The 17,360-nt window shown below is 37.2% G+C and overlaps 1 protein-coding gene across 1 annotated transcript; it reads left to right on the top strand.

Moving 5' to 3' along the window:
- Nucleotides 1-312: 312 nt before the first annotated feature.
- On the top strand, nucleotides 313-13,497 carry TRIP13 (thyroid hormone receptor interactor 13). Its single transcript, XM_057424303.1, has 13 exons — nucleotides 313-649; nucleotides 1,917-2,082; nucleotides 2,381-2,510; nucleotides 3,299-3,354; nucleotides 5,820-5,910; nucleotides 7,451-7,523; nucleotides 8,503-8,566; nucleotides 8,816-8,902; nucleotides 9,749-9,855; nucleotides 10,665-10,818; nucleotides 11,004-11,116; nucleotides 12,641-12,710; nucleotides 13,251-13,497. Exons 1-13 carry the CDS (start codon nucleotides 558-560, stop codon nucleotides 13,344-13,346), a joined length of 1,299 nt encoding a protein of 432 aa, XP_057280286.1. The 5' UTR covers nucleotides 313-557; the 3' UTR covers nucleotides 13,347-13,497.
- Nucleotides 13,498-17,360: the final 3,863 nt, after the last annotated feature.

Consider the following 17,360-nt stretch of genomic DNA (forward strand, 5'->3'; position numbering starts at 1 on the left):
CCCTCCAGCCCCACACCGGAAGCAGTCAGAGCACAAGAACTCCTTCCGCCTGCCGCGGAGGAAGATCCAGGTCATGGGAGAGGGCCGGGCTGCCCCTCGCCAGCCCGCCTTTTACGAAAGGGCGGTAGCAGTGTGCTGGCTCTTCAGGTTCTCTTTGATCTTGACGGGCTTTTTTTCCGTTTTCTGCGCGGCGGAGGCTCAGTCCTCTTAGCAGGCAGGGTGCTGAGGGAACAGAGGAGCTGCTCGGTTCCTCCGCTTCCCGGTCGGACCTGATTTTTCCAATTGCAGCGTGCCGTTCTTGAGGTCGTGTCTGGCGTGAGGTGATTTCCTGTCCCCACCGTGGAGGTCCGCGAGGGAAGGAGCGGGCCGCTAATCCCCGCTGCCTAGCGTCGCGGTTTCCAGAGGGAGGAAGGGAAATGTCGGTTCACCCGCTGGGCGGCGTGCACAGAGACGGGGCTCGGCGTCTCCCGTGCCGGGAAGGACTGGTGGTGCCGTTGTCATGTAACGGTTGCTGAAAGCCTGCTCTTTGGTATTGCTTTCCCCCAGGAGTGGAAAAAATGGATGAAGTCGCTGGGGAATTGAAGCAAGCGCTCCCAAATGTGTGTGACAACATTCAAATACATGTGGAAGTTCTTCAGAAATCAAACAGGTCTCCAGTCGGGACTTCACTTGTTGGAGCTTGCGTCCTGTTGCATTTTGACCCTGTGCCGTGCACAGCACTCTGCTCTGCCTTCTCTATACTTTCCCATAAGTTTCCACATAGGTGTCGCTTCCTAAGATTGAACAAACGTCTCAGATTCTTGTGTGTCTTGTGACCTAGCCTCCTAATAGAGTCTATTCTGTACTTGCTCTTATACAGCAGAGCCTAAAACCACACACAGTATTTCAGATGTGGTCTTACAAGTGGCTAGTAGACTGAAAGAATCTCTTGTCCTAACATTTGTGCTCAATCTAAAATAAGGTTGGCTGTTATTGTAGGAGCACATGACTCATTGCCATCTTGTTCCCCAAGTACGTTGGTCTCTGGTCTGTACTGTTTACTGGGTAGTAGATGGAGGGACAGGGTTTCGTATTTACTTTTGTTGAACTTCAATAGATTGTTGTCAAACCGTATCTTCAACCTGCAGAGGTCCCTCTGATAGGTAGCCCTCTAGTATACTGAGAGTTTTCCCTGCTTTGATGTTATCCGTGAACTTGCTGTACTTGCTTTCATTCCTGTTGTCCATGGTGCAAATGAAGATGTAAAAACAGTGTGAGTGCCATTATTGCCAGCACTGCCTCGCCTTTCCCAATTGACATGCTGGCAGGTCTGTTTAGTCTTTGTACTTCTAATCACAGCCTTTTGAGCTGGACAGTTCAGCCAAGTTGTCTCATTATCCAGTTCTTAGCTTACCAGTTTGGCTATCTGGATACTTTGGGAGACTGTGTTGAATACGTTGCTAAAGTCAAAGTGTAAAATGTCCACTGCTCTCATTTTGTAAGAATTAAAAGACAAGGATCTGTGAATCCACACAGGGAATGTATCACCAAAATTGCAAAATTAAGTTAATTCCTTTCTGAAATCTTAAAATGGTGTTCCTTTTTTTATGTAGTTTTTGCCTCTTCTGCTGGAATTCTCCATATAGCATGTCCCCATCCTGAAATACCAGCTGTCCTTAGACTTGAAAGCATAATAGAGCTTCCAAGTAAGGTGTACCAAGTTCAGTTGAGTGGTTTGGCTATGAGTTTTTCTGCTTTTCCTAGTTGAAACAATCTGGGTGGTTTGTTTTGGGGGTTGGGGGGAGAGGTTGTATGGATTTTTTTATTTTGGCAAAAGACGGAAGCTTTTTTCCATGTATGAAATAAATCATTTTATGTTACTTCATACTTCCTTATAAATGTCAGTATCATAAATAATGCTCTTTATTTCTTGTTAGTGTGGCCAAGAAAGAAGATATCAGGATGAGTGTGTTGAAGCTGTTGAACAGACATAACATTGTGTTTGGTGATTACAAGTGGACAGAATTTGATGATGGTTTCCTTAACAACAATGTGCAGTCTGTGTCAATTGTGGATACGGATCTGAAACTGAAAGACAGACAGGTATTCACAATCAAGAATGTACAGCTCTGTTCATATGCCTGTGAACTGGTCGTAGGTAAACTACCGATAGCTAAAGGGCATAAGCAAGACAAGGTTTCTAGGATGCTGTAGTATCTTTAATAGCCAAACTGGTATAACTGGGAAAAGGTGGCTAAGTTTTTGGACCTACATCCCTAACTAAGGTCTGAAACATAAGTAGTAGGCTTCAAAGCTGGATGGACCAAAGCTGTAACTTTTTCATGTTCTCATTAGGATTGAATGATAAATAAGATGTATTAAAATTCTCTGTCTGTTCTAGCCCATTGACTTGAGCAAAGGCAGTCTTTCTCTTCATATTTTTCATCTGAATGAAGAAGGACCGAGCTCTGAAAATCTGGAAGAAGAGAATGAGGATATCATTGCAGCTAATCACTGGGTGCTACCAGCAGGTACCTAGATGGTATTTCTGGAAGGTCTAGAGCACTTACAATGAAAAAAAGTCTTGGAAAGGCTAGAAGGCTTTGTTCTCCAATAGAGCATGGCCTGTCTATTACTGTCTTGTGCTTGGGGAGGTTGTATTCTGTGACTGGGAGAGGAAGTACAAATCTGAGCTTAAGCTCAAAGGGAGCTGTTCTGAGACATTTCTTGCTCTTTTGCCTGACTATCCATTCTGTAAGTATTCAATGTGATACTTTGACATTATTCCTGTGTTATTGTGGTTTATAATTGTTTAGTCTTTATTTATTCTTTCCTGAAAGTTAGAAACCAGCTGCTAGAAATGATTGATACCCAAATAAATTTTTTTTTTCTTTTTTATTGTCCTCTACATGTTGATGTTAAAAAAAGGGAAAAAAAACCTGAATGATAAAATTGGGCTTAGAACCCTCCTCCCACCCCAACTTTTCATATCTCTGTATCTTGGGGAAATGTAGGTCCATCCCTTATTGTGGATAGAAAGAATAATGTTTTTTATTTCATGTTAAGAAATGAAGAAAATTAATTTTTACTCACAGTTATTCGATGAAACAAACTCCTGAATTTGTTAGAAAGTAGTGTTTGCATTTTGAGAAAAAATAACTCATTTTTTCCCCCAAAATTTTAACTGCTCTCATATATTTGTTCTTAATCCTTAATTTTAGTTAAGAATAATTTAAAAACTGCTTTGTGCTGCAGTGATATATTACAAGTTCCCAGATTGATTTATCCTAAACAGGTATATAATGTATTGCTTTTGCAGCTGAATTCCATGGCCTTTGGGAAAGTCTTATCTATGAAACTGAAGTAAAATCACATGTAAGTTGAAAACGAATAACGATTAAAATTGCTTGAGAAGAGTTGAAATGTAGCCTGTCTGAAGTTTTCTGCATTCCGTGAAGAAGTTATTTGGGAATCATCAGCTCAAAAAACCTTTATGTAATTTTTGATAGTTACATACTTCTTTGAAAAACGCTTAACAGAAGTCAGAGCTGATGTTTTGAGATTAAACATCATATTTACAACGTATCAATATGTACTACTGTGAAGTCAGCTTTGTAAAAATCTGTTTCCCAGTGAAACTGGGTTCAGTGGTGCTTATTCTACAAATTATAAACAATTTCTTCCTATGCATTGGCTTATTATACAGACATCAGAAATTCAACAGCTAGAGGTGTTTTGCTAGCAGCTTATAACATCTCTTTCACTTTTGCTTTAGGCATATCAGCCTGTGTGTAAAAAAACTATGGATGTTCTGTAGAACAGGGTAAAAATTCACTTCATTAAAATACTGCACCTTGTTTTAAGGCTCATGAGTTGCATAGTTTTCTAGAAGGGAAGAAGAAAATTGGGGGAAAGAAATAACTTCAGAGAGGCTTAGAAAAAAATTATGCAGCATTCTTTGAAATTGATTCTCTGTTTCTCCATTCTGAAAGTCCCACAAGATCCCACAAGATCTTTGGTGTGGCACTGATTACCTTGCAGTAAACTAACCAAGGAAACTAAATCACTCAAAGTGTTCAACTTATTGTGTGGTGCACTACTTTCCACCAGGTTTTGTCCCATTAATCAGTCCACTGTGACTATAGCTAATGGTCATTTAACAAAAGTGGTTATTACCATTATATCAAATGGCCATGTAACAGGCTAGTCAAAAGGTAATAGGAGCTTAATTATGTGTTTCTGACAGCAGCTAGGTAGTTCATTGGTAGCAGTAATGTCAGCCAGCAAGCACTGTCACTGTTCATACAAATCCCCGTTGAATGATTTAACTAGAGTGAGTTGGCTCCCACTTAAATGCTGGTAAAATATTTAGAAGAAACAAAGCAGTTTCATGGGGTCATTTTCTAGTTTGAAGATTCTGTGCATTCATCAAAGGTTGCAATGATAACTGTCAGTTTATAGAACTGTAATACTGGAATCTGAAATTCAATAATTGTGATGTAAAAACCACACATAGTTCAGTTGGTCTTCGACATCACTCACTAAGATGTTTTTTGTGCTTTTTAAAAAAAATTACTTCTACCTGAAGTTTCTGGACACAAGTAATTCACGTGCTTGTTTATAATAACATAAATACAGTATTCTCACTTAAGTCTTTATAACCATCTATAGTAAAGCAAAACATTACAATGATTGTACTTACTTCATTTATAAGGTAAACAACAATTAGTACATCCACAGCTGTCTGATTTATGGAGCTGCTTTTCAAGTCATCTGTGAAATTACAAGACTTTAATTAGCCTTACTGATGTACTAAATAACAGCAAGTTAATAACTGTTGACTGTCAGTGTATGTTGGTAGAAAGGAGTTAGAAGAAGCGGCTTTTAATGACTAAAATTAGAACTACTTAACTTTTGTAAAAGCAATTGTGATGAATGTTCATTCTTAAACAATTGAGCTAGCTGGGTGTGGTTGGGTTCTACAGACTAGTGGTTGCGGTGAATTTTCAAAATGTTCGTGTTGATATAGTAATTGAAAAACATGCTGGGTGGAATTCAGTTTTTTTGCTGTTGTGTAATTGCTACATCTTGGGCATGAGATATTGCAGGAATACTATTGTCCTACTAAGGCATAGAGATCAAAAGCATATTACAGGTAACAGCAATATAAAATAATATGGTATCAGGTGTTATTATAGGCAAAAAATCAGTGTAGATTCACACCTGAGATTTGTATACATTTTGTTGAGAGAGTTCTCTACTTCATAATTCTAGATAATTCTAAAATGAAGTAGTATTATTTTGAGAAGGACGCATTCAGGGAAGTGCATGCAACTTCCCTTATTTGAAAGGATAACCAGTCTACAAAGTCCTTACAGTAGCTGATACAAATGCTTTGGTAGAAAGGAACTTAAATGTGACAGGAAATGCTTTGGTGGGTTGACTATAAAAAACTGAACAAATATACATCTAAACATGACCTGGAGTTTGAGTCTTTGACTCAGTGTGCTTGGGCAGTTTGTGTTTTAAAGACACACTAGAAGTGGGATAATGGAAAATGAAAATATTTTCACTTTCTTAAAGCATTTCATTTATTCATGTAAAAGTTCTGGAAGTCCATTTGTGCCCAGTACATGCTATGTTTTTTTTTTCTGAGGGCAGGAAGGAAATTAATTTCCAGTCTTTGTGAGAGAAAATTTACCTTTGACTAAATGACGTAAGCCTATTTTGTTTTGGTCTTTGAGTATACAGTAGATGTAGCTAGAAGATTGCTTTTAATTGTAATTGTATTTTTTAATATGTCTCTAATTTGTGTGTGTCTTTTTCTCCTCTATAATTAGTTACTTGATTATGTGACGACAACGCTACTATTTTCTGACAAAAATGTTGACAGCAACTTGATATCATGGAACAGAGTTGTTTTGCTGCACGGTAAAATTTATCTGTCTTAAATCAAGTAGATTAATTTGCCATCTGTTTAGACTTTCTTTCTGGTAAGACTTGTGTTGCACTTCTGTATAGTGAATTTAGATGATGCAAAAGCAGCAGAGAAGTGTTCTCTCTTACACAGATTTAGATTAAATTTAATGTCAGAATGAAATTAATGTTCACATGTACTATGTTTTGCAGGAATTTAGATTCTAGAATTTGCAATGCAGTTACAGTAGTTGGTTTTGATTTTTATTTTTTCTTAGTTTTTATTTTTAAGTGATGCTGTTTGTTTTTTTTTAAGTTCAAAAGGTAATGCAGCTACTGAGAGCATTAGGAGCCATATATTTCTTACAGTTCTATTGCAGTATTAAAACTTTGTTAGTTATGGCTCTATGAAAACTTCTGAGGAAACTGGGAAATCAGTCTGTGTGTTATTTTATTAACACTGTATTCTATTGCCAAATACGTAGGCAGTGCTTGCAAATTTGGTTATTACTATTTCAGTGAAGCCATAATCTTCAGTCAGTCCTATTTTACTGGGTAGGTTATACCATAAACGAGAGTAACATCAACTGGATCGGTTTTCTTGCAAAATGCAGCTTGCTGTTGATTAATCAATAGCAAGTCTTGACAATTTTGTTGTCAAAACTGGCATTCATAAATAAAAAGGTCATAGTGAAAATGTTTTTTATCAGTGTTGATTATATTAAAGTTATAATCATCAGTTTAGAAGCTGCAGGATATTTTTGTTTGGAAAGTTATTTATTTCAGACTATTAACAATATATTTAGGATTTATTTAATTTTTGTAATGAGTTCATTATTGCAATCACAAAGAAGTTAATGCTGGGAAATCCTCAACTGTAGTGCAAAATACATTTATGCTAAAATGACAGTATTGGTTTTGAATGAAAGTACTGTCTTCTGGCTGATGTTATCAATTTGTTTAGCACCCATACATCATCTTCCATACATTCGTTCTATGTTTAGCTATGCTTGTACTTGTCTATTTGGAGATGGTCTGTGTTGCTCTTCAATAGTGTGTCAAAACAGACCCGAAAGGTTTGTCCCACAGCATACTTCCTAAGATATTCTGTGTTGCCCCAATGTAGACATTTCTAGGCAAGTGGACAGCTGGTCAAACTAGGCATGATGTGTTTCTGGTTTGCATGTTAGAAAAGTATGTTTCAGGAAGATATGAGCATAGCACTGATTTTTGAGATTACTGTTAATCATAAGACATGCTAGGGTGATACTTCTGACTTCTGTGTCTGTTTTGTATTTTAACTTTATGGTGCCTACATACAAGCTATTACACTAAGTTTACTAATAATTGAAAATTATATGAATTCAAAGGTCAGCTCTAGGACTGCAGCTGAGTAAGCAGTCTTCTAAAACTACGCTGGTGTTCACAATCGTTGTCTTTGTGTTTTTATTCTACAGGTACTGCTGTAGTGAAATAAGGTAGTTATAATGATGTTACATGTAATTAACAGTATAATGCAGATTCTGTGTAATTTATGGATTTGATTTCAAACCAGGCCCTCCTGGAACTGGGAAAACTTCTCTTTGTAAAGCATTGGCTCAAAAGCTGACAATTCGGCTGTCATACAGGTGATAGTTTTTGGAATTTTATTCACTTAGTTTGCTATTGTTAATTGTTCTTTTGCAGTAGCCCAAAGATATTTAATACTTGCTATTAAGTAAGTGGTGCCATATGCTAATGTTCATAGTTCTTTGCTAGCTAGGTAAACTATGAATAAAATTGACTCTGATAGAGACTGCTTAGTATATTTAAAAATGTCTATTTATGCCCAGGTATGTGAAGAAAGTTCCAGTGGTGGTATAGTAATTTGTTTGTTCTCGCTTTGTACATCAATTAATATTAAAGGGCAAAGAATCACAGACTATTGAGCCTGCTATTTGTATTTTCATGTTCAAGAAAGCCTGTTTTTAATAGGTAGTCATTTTTGTAACCAGTTTGTTTTGAACTTGGGTTGTCTTGAGTGCCACAGTCTGCAGAGGTCAGTCTGTATATCAGGTGATTAATAAGTTAACCTTAAACTCCATAGCTGCTTAACAAAGTTAATCACATATATTTTAAAAGTTATATAAAATGCTAGGTGTAATATAATATGTAAATACTGGAGTGGATCTGACTGTAGGCCAAGCTGAATTTGTGATAAACGTGGTCGACATAATGGCTGGCTGAGGTATTCTGTTCTAAGGTTATCCATGCAGAGCTAAGTAAGTGAGCTTCTTGCTTTTATGTGTGTTGCTATACTGAACAAAGCCTTACATGAACAGAAGAATGAGACTATTAGCATGGTACTATTACTTAAACTATATTTAAATAGCACCTGTTCTAATGAAGGAATCCTGATAGTAATTTAATATAAAAAATTCTAGTGAGACACGTTTCTGGAAATGACAAACTCGAAACAGGTATTATGTTTTGAAAGGTAAGTAGTTTAGGGACTAATTCACAGAATTCCAGGGTTGAAATGGGGAGAGTGAGATATATGGAAGTTAATGATATCACTGACTTTTATGTACAGTACAGTTGATACTTGTTTTTCCCTTCATACTTTAGGTATAGGTATGGACAGTTAATTGAGATAAACAGCCATAGCCTTTTCTCTAAATGGTTTTCTGAGGTATGTATTGATGCAGCTAATTAAGTAGACTTTTAGAAATTACACTGTTTTTGTTGAGCTTGTTTAATAAAATAAGTGTACATACCAAAGATTGCTCAGAAGAATTAATGTATTTGAGAACACTTAAATAGAAGCTATATTGGAAAGTTACTTTAAAAAAAGCAGGTAATTCAATTTTTAAATATGATAAGGCGTGAAAAGTTGTGTGATAAGGAAATAGTTAAACATACGCATATGGTTTCTTTCTAGAGTGGCAAGCTTGTAACCAAGATGTTCCAGAAGATTCAAGAGTTAATTGATGACAAAGATGCTCTTGTATTTGTACTGATTGATGAGGTATGATTCTAATAGCATTGATGTACATAAAATTTAGCAGAAAGCAAATAGATGGGAGGGAACTCTGAGAGTGCTCACTTTTAAAGATTAATAAAAGCATACTTATGATTTTTTGTAAGTTACATAACTTTGTGCAACCGAATGAATTTTCAGTTTGACTGGTGCAGATTTCAGCGATTTGTGAGGAAAAAAGTGTGATTTAGCAGGCAAATTCCAGCTGAAAATGAATCTAAAACTTTCTTCATGGAACTTCCTTTGCTGCTGTATGTTACGGGTATTGTTTTAAACTTCAGAGTACCCTAGGTTTGTATTAACTGTGCTCTTACATATATCATAAAGCTCTAAAAAGCATTATCATGGTTCAGTTTATCGTCATTCTCTTCTGGCTTGCATATGTAAGCACCTTAGTAAATATGTACCTTATTAGCTTTGTTATATTGGAGTTCCTACGGGGAAGCTAATTCTAAATTCAATATATTCCTTATTCTGTGTGTCTTGTTCCCCCTTTGCTTGCAAAATTTAATTAGTATGATAAACAGCTTCCATTCTCCAGTCAGGAATTTCACTCACTCTACTTTACTTCCTTGACATTCCTTTCTCTTTCCTTGTAAATTCCTACTTAACAAAAATTTGGGAGGTGAAGTTTTAGATACCAGACATAAGAATCTGAAGGTACATTGGATTATTTGCTTGCTGCCAGCAGTCCAAATGTGCAATCCTTCATGTTTTGTTTTTGGGGTTTGGGGAGGGGAAGGTGGGGGAGTAATTTGGGCAATTTTTTGTTGTTGTTTTTTTTTTTTTAATATAGTTTTTTGGTTCTCTGTTTGTTGGTTTGGTTTTTTGTAGGTGGAAAGCCTCACGGCAGCCCGTAGTGCTTTCAAGGCAGGCACAGAGCCTTCAGATGCTATTCGTGTGGTGAATGCTGTGCTGACACAAATAGATCAGATTAAAAGGTAAACTCATTGTTGCAACAGGAAAAGGTATTTGATTCCTGCTAAATCTTAATTCCTATTTAGAATACTAAACCAAATTGGTTAATGAACTATTCTTTGTTAATCATGCTAACTGTGAAAAGAAATAGGAATAATCAAACAGAATATTTTGCATGTAGCTGAGTGAGCAATCATATCAGATGGTATGCTTCCTTTAAAGCTAGGGAGTGATACAGGCCAAATAGCCATGGTATCTGCTTGGAGAGAAGAATAAGATCAGTGGAGAATTCATTCATTATTTAGAGCTTCTGGATGTCAATTTAAAGCAGACTTGCACAACACATGGCTTAGAAGCAATCATTAATGATGCTTGGTCTGCTTTGTGCGCTGGATTTAGTGCAGCCTACCATATTCAGTTTTATTTGTATCACTTTCCTCCCCTTTTTGCTTGGCTCTGTTCATAGAAAGAAAGGTGCCACATATTTGACCCTGTCTTGTTGCTAATGAAAGGTAAGTGGCTTCCTTACACATAAAAGTTCACAGGCTTCCTCTAAAAATAGCTACTGTTAAGAATATCCTTTCAGTATTTCTTTGAGCAAGGAGATGGGTCAGAAACTATGCCAGTAGGCTCTAGATAGTTAATGTATAACACTTCTAAGGTAGGGTTAAAGAAAACTATGTATACTTGAGACACTGTGCGCGCTTGAGAAATAGTTGAAATAATAGATTGGTGATCACTGGCCAGAGCTTCAGAAGTAGTGTAATAAGTAGTGGCTGAGAAGGAGATAATTATTGTACATGTGACCTAAAAGTCTGCTTTTATCTTGAAGGTATCCCAATGTAGTCATCCTGACTACTTCAAATATTACAGAGAAAATTGACATGGCCTTTGTAGACAGGGCTGACATAAAGCAATACATTGGACCTCCATCCACTGCAGCAATATTTAGAATCTATCTTTCTTGCTTGGAAGAACTGATGAAGGTAATATTTTGAAAGCAAGACTCTAAAATGTCCTATTTAAATACATTTGACATTTTAATCATATTTCCTAAATAACAAAAATGCACAAAATTAATTTCTTCTCTTTATTTCCACTCTTACTGTACAAGTTAATTTTGAATGTATTTAAGTTTTTTCATACAACACTGTATAATTCTTCTTTCTAGTGTCAAATAATATATCCTCGACAGCAGCTCCTGACACTCAGAGAGCTAGAGATGATAGGCTTTGTAGAAAATAATGTGTCAAGGTTAAGCCTTGTACTAAAAGAAATCTCAAGGTAAGATTCTGAAATTCTACTTTTTTGTAATATATGAGTTGTGGAATGATGTATTAAAATAGTTGAATATGGCTGGAGTTCTGAAACATCTCCACACATCTCCATCTTTTTCTGGTAAAGTTACTGCAAAACCTGTCAGGGGACAAAGAGTAGAAGTAATCAGGATTTTCCAACATTTCTTAGTCTCAGATCTAGCTTGGCTTAGTATTCCTCTGGTTTCCGCTGTGCCCTTTGAAGTCCTCTTGACAAATTTTGCTGGCTGGATTAGTAAGATGCCTTGGGTTTCAGTGGATATGGTGAATTGTAATGCAGTTTAGCATAAATAGCATTGGCCTTATTTCTTGCTAAGAAAGTGTCTTAGAATGCTTTGCTGCAATCTACCAAGTGAGTTTTTAGCATCAAGGTGTAAGTGGACAGAAGCAAAGGTGAAAGGAGTGAAGTGCAAATGGACAGTGTTGTGATTTGCTGAGTATACTAGTAGAGCAAAATAGTCTTTCACTTCAGCATCACAATCCTTGAAACAATAATAATTATATTTGCAATATCAAGCAATATATTTTTCCAAGGTACTGGTTTCTGTGGTACAAAATAAAATAACATTGATAAAGTCAGGAAAGTTTGTTTTCCTTCTGCTCTATGTAATCTTAACCAGTAAGGAGCAGAGTAAAAGCAATAAAGTTTTCTCAGGCATAGGAGTTTGGTTTCTACATAGAGAGGTATTTGGAGGAGACAGAAACATATAGGCTGAGAAAGTTGGGGCTGTTCAGCCTGGAGAAGGCTGCGTGGAGAGCTCATAGCAGCCTTCCAGTATCTGAAGGGGGCCTATAGGGATGCTGGGGAGGGACTCTTCATTAGGGACTGTAGTGACAGGACAAGTGGTAACGGGTTAAAACTTAAACAGGGGAAGTTTAGATTGGAGATAAGGAGGAAATTCTTTCCTGTTAGGGTGGTGAGGCACTGGAATAGGTTGCCCAGGGAGGTTGTGAATGCTCTATCCCTGGCAGTGTTCAAGACCAGGTTGGACGAGGCCTTGGGTGGCATGGTTTAGTGTGAGGTGTCCCTGCCCATGGCAGGGGGGTTGGAACTAGATGATCTTAAGGTCCTCTCCAACCCTAACTATTCTATGATTCTATATATTAAGTAGGTGAGGTAAAGGGAGTAGTGTGTAACTGGCGGGAAGAAGGAGATAATCGGTAGCTGAGAGGTGCAGCCTTCAAAACAAAATTTTCAAGTCCTTCCAGGGTATGTCTATATACCATTTCAGTGTAGACATTTCCCCAAATTAATGAGATATGGCACAGTGACGTGAAGGGCATGGTGTAAGCATCGGCAGGCAAATGTGACTACGCTGTTTCTGTACCCTTGCTTGCTTTTCTGTACTGTATAGCCTCCCATAGGCTGAAAGTGACTTGCTGAATTTTGATTTGAGTATTTTAGATCAACTTATGTGAGAAACACAGAACACACTTCTTTTAAGAGTTGATATTTAGCATTTAAGCAGTACTTGTTTCTGTTTTACTATAGAAGAAGTGAAGGTCTTAGTGGCCGGGTCCTGAGAAAACTTCCTTTCCTAGCACATGCACTTTATATTCAAGTAAGTTTATTATATTATATTTTAGTTTGGTTTTGGACAAGTGGGAAGACATTTGGACACTGTATGAACTAAAAGATTTGGCCTACACCCCCCTTTTAAGCTAAATTGCACTGTTGCTGCAGCTTTGTGGACTGGAAGAATTTTGTGCTTCTCATAATTTAAAAAGTTGAAGAAGACATGTGGGATTGACCTGTCCAACAGCATTCTCTTTTAATTAAATGTTGTGACAGAACATTGATACTGTTTCTCTGATAATATCTTGCTGGAGCAAAACCCTCTGCCACTTTATAAATTACATTAATTTGTTAAAACCTTTTTTGAAGCAAATCCACAGTAATAGCAATTGACTTTGCATAGCTTGACTTTGACTTTGCTGTGTTAGCTGGTTTAAAATAAACCTAGAGTTTTATGCTTTGTAGCATTTTGAATATTTTGTTACATGGAAGTCAAATATTTCTCTTTTAAAAACTGATTTGTGTGTAAAATATTATGTATGCCTGTTGCAGTAGTGTGTCTAACAAGATGTTCCCTTATTTTCAGTCCCCCAGTGTTACAATGACAATGTTTCTTCAGGCTCTTTCACTTGCAGTAGACAAGCAATTTGAAGAAAGAAGCAAACTTGCAGACAGCGTGTGATACTCTCCTGTTTTATAGTTGTCTGTATTGTTAACACTGAAAAATACAATCTGTGTGACTGCTATTCATCTGTTTGTAAACACCCTAAAAACCCTGGAATGTCTCCTCTTGTTTTTCAAAACTTTCATTAATAAACAATTAAGAAATTTTACAGCATATTTTTCAAAAGCTTTATTTCAAATGCCAGTAAAGGTACGTAAAACAAAATTCTTGCTAAAAGTCAGTTTTCATCTTTTACAGTTGTTAGAATTCGGCAGACTTCTGTTCCTTGTTTCTTAATCACTAACTTTCTATCCATGCATCAGTTTTTATACTTCTGTTTTTTTTTTTAATATTTTTGACAGCAATAAATGTTCAGGTTTTAGATCTGATACTTCTGCCATAACTGTTTGTTATTGCTTCTGAAATCACAAGCATGAAACTGGGAAGCATTTGAAGTTCTCAGTGATGGCCCAGACCCTTTATAGTGACAAGTTTCTATCTTGAAATTTATTATCAACTGTTACTTTTAAAATTTCATTAGATTCAGAAGTTTCGAACCAAGATATCACTTAATTGTATTTTGTAATACCATTTCTTTGTGAAATGCACTGACGTGAACCAGAATGGACCCTGTTTTCTTGCTGAAGAGTACAATGTGTAAGAAAGGTTCTTTAAAATGCATGAAATCTGGTTTTATTTTATTTTATAAACATGACATAGAAGTAACAAATAATCTGTGGAGAAAAATATTTTGTAGTGCGAAAGCCAGGAAATGTATGCATCCAGCTCCTAAAAGGAGCAGAGTCAACTTCTGCATGGTAAAATACATGCCCTATATAATATTGGTTACGAAACTGTCAACTCTTCTTTTTCTTTTGTATTTGCAAGTATTTTACCTGCAGTCAGATGAAAGAATGAAATGTTAGGAGAGTTTCCAGATTAGAAGGTTATTTTTTCTAAAATGAAGATAATAGTGAATTTAAGATAATGATATCCAGTTAATACTTGCTAGCTACTGGTACTGGAAATAATTCAATGATAGTCCATTTTCTTACTTCCTTATTTGTATCTTTTAAATGAATGTTATACTATACATTCATGAGATGATTTTGTCATGACCTACTTTTATTGATGAACTCTAGAAACTGTGCATTAAAAAATTGCACAGAACTTGTCAAGTGCTAGTACATTTTTATTATGGCATCTGTGTAAAGAGAGCCTGTTTGTTAAGCCTAAGTGTCCATTACCTTAATAAGAATAATGTATATTTTTCCCTATCCATCACCCGCAACCCATCCCCCCCCCCCCCCCAATAAAGAAAGGTGGCTGGTGGGAGAAGATTGTACCAAATTCAGTCATTTGCAGTTGTGTTCTCTGTTTTTCCCACAATCACTGTTTTATAAATACTGGCGCATATAAGGAACTTCCTTAAAAGCCAGATGTAGAAAGTCTACTGAGAGGCAAAATTTTATACAGCCATAGTGGATTTGTGGCTTTTAAAATAAAGGCATCTAAAGACTTAAGCACTCATTACAGGTGTACATTATTATATGTGCCTGTCTTGATCCATATAATAGATATTGGAGTACTTCCATGGTAATGCAAAAGCATGAAATTATTTTCTTGTCTGGATTTGAAGTTCTTTAAGAACTGTAGAGGTTGCACATATTGCCAGTTTTTGTGTGTGTTTCATTGAGGGCCGATAAATTAACTCTCCTTCGAAAGCAGACTTTACTAGCACTGCTTGTTTGGCCTTTCTGTAGACCCATTGATTTTATCAAGGCTATAAAATGTGAAGACCAGCTCTTCCTGTTTACACCTGCCCTCTTCATTCCTTGATCTGAGATGACGTCATTTTCCCCAGCCATGTAATTTGCCTTTTTCTTAACATTTCATAGATACTCTTAAGTATTTCTTACTAAAACTAGGACACACTGGTATTCTGAGAATTTGGCAGAATTTAGAGACCATTTTTAGTATTTGCGATTTTGAGAATACATGGATTTGTGCTATGGCTGGCAATAGTATAATATTTTATTAAGATCCTAGTTAAGTAATTCTGATAAATGATTTATTTTAGGTGGCAATTCCAGAAAGAAAACTCACACAGTGACAAAAGCTTATTTCTGTTTTCCAATTGTGTGGAGCCTTTCTGCAACCTAGGAATTAGTCCTGGGAGAGGGTGCTTGGCAGGTTCTAGACTGAACTGTTTCTATCTTGTATTTAACGACCATCTACCCTGAAGTATGCACATTTTCTGCAGAACAGAAAAAGATGGTCATAGGAGCCCCCACGAAATCTTATTTAGGTTTTGTTGAGGTTTTTTTTTGCAAACAAGTAACAATCTTATTTACTGAAGGCAGGCAAAGAATGCTTGTGCTCTGCTTGGATTGCCTTACGAATTTCTAGGACTGCTGTATGGAAGGACACATTGGATATGAAGAGTCCTCATAGTAACCTCTCCCAGTCAAAGTAGGTGTTCATGTTCAAATGCAGTAACCATGGCTGTTCTTTTCAGAGGAGATTCTGTGGCCATGAATTAATCCTGTCTTTTCTATTTGTGTTCAGTTAATGGTTATATGGAGGGAATAAGCATCTTTCCCACGTACAATTCCAGAACAATTTTTTTTTTATTTTCAAACTTAACCATAGATTGGAGCAACTGTCTTCTAGCGCAAAAAGCCCTTTAACTGATCGCCTCTAATTCTGTTCAAAGCCACTAGGTGGCAAGCATGAATCCTGAAGTTTTCGCAAGTCCTGTGAAAATGGGAATGCTGACTGAAAGTCTCACAAGCCCTAATGAACAAGATAACCTTGATGCAGTGAAAATGCAGTGAAAATCCCTCTTCAAAATATAGTATTAGCTGTATTATAATGTAATGCTGTAGAATTCCTTTGCTTAGGCTTGCTGAAAGAGGGATTCTGAGATATAAAATGTTTTGCCAAATAAGCAATAGCAGAATTTGATCCGAAGGAATGAAAGTGAACTTCCCAAGCTATGGCAGAAGTTGTTTTATACTGTAGTTTAACTATTTCATCTGCTGGGTGGGGTCTAGGTCACTATAAGCATAGATGATGAAAGTCTGACTCTGGTGAAGGCAAAGACTCTCAGCATAGTGAGTGGAATGTAAGATTTTATGACAGCTAAGTAATCCTGAAACAGTAAAATAAATTGAGTTTTTATTCCTTGCAAAAAGAAAACATATACCCTTTGCCAAGCTGAGCACTGCTTATTTTAAGATATTTCTGTGACTAACATTTTTCAAAGCAGCTGAGAGTGTTCATTTCTGATCCAGACCCTATGACGTGATTCAAAATTGGGAGAGAAACGTTTGAAGAGAGAAGACTTATTATGCCATTTGTTCACTGGAAAATATGCAAAGAAATGATTTTCTTAAAAGTAATCTTAAAGGTTAAACAACTGTCTGAAACTGGACCTCAGATGCAAGGTCCTGCACCCGGGCTGGGGCAATCTCAAGCACGAACACAGGCTCAGTGGAGACTGGATTGAGAGCAGCCCCGGGGAGAAGTACTTGGGGGTGGGGGGGGAGGTCATTGACATGAAGCTTCCCATGACGCAGCAGAGTGCACTGGCAGCCCAGAAGCCAGCCATATCCTGGGCTGCATCACCAGCAGCATGACCAGCAGGTCTCCTGAGACCCCCCTCTTTTGCAGTCCTGCATCCAGCTCTGGGGCCCCGAACATAAGAAGGACATGGAACACTTGGAGCATGTCCAGAAGAGGGTCACGAAGATGCTCTGAGGGCAGGAGCACCTCTTCTATAAAGACAGGCCCAGAGAGCTGGGCTTGTTCAATGCAGAAAGGAGAAGGCTCAGGGGAGACCTTAGAGCAGCTTCCAGTGTTTAAAGGGGCCAGCAATAAAGCTGGAGAGGGGCTTTTGAAGCATAGGTAGTGATAGGACAAGGGGGAATGGTTTTAAGCTGAAAGAGGGTAGATTTAGATTAGATATTAGGTGAAGCCTTGGAACCGGTTGCCCAGAGAAGTTGTGGCTGCCTCATCCCTGACAGTGTT

This window comes from Pezoporus wallicus, unplaced genomic scaffold, assembly GCF_028554395.1.
Source record: "Pezoporus wallicus isolate ANWC-B61680 ecotype Strahan unplaced genomic scaffold, APGP_CSIRO_Pwel_v1 contig_5485, whole genome shotgun sequence".
Lineage (NCBI taxonomy): Eukaryota > Metazoa > Chordata > Aves > Psittaciformes > Psittacidae > Pezoporus > Pezoporus wallicus.

Coding starts and splice junctions, on each gene's coding strand:
- TRIP13 (XM_057424303.1), top strand. CDS start 558: ATGGATGAAGTCGCTGGGGAATTGAAGCAAGCGCTCCCAAATGTGTGT. Junction 2,083..2,380: donor TGAAACTGAAAGACAGACAG/GTATTCACAATC, acceptor TGTCTGTTCTAG/CCCATTGACTTGAGCAAAGG. Junction 5,911..7,450: donor CAGAGTTGTTTTGCTGCACG/GTAAAATTTATC, acceptor ATTTCAAACCAG/GCCCTCCTGGAACTGGGAAA.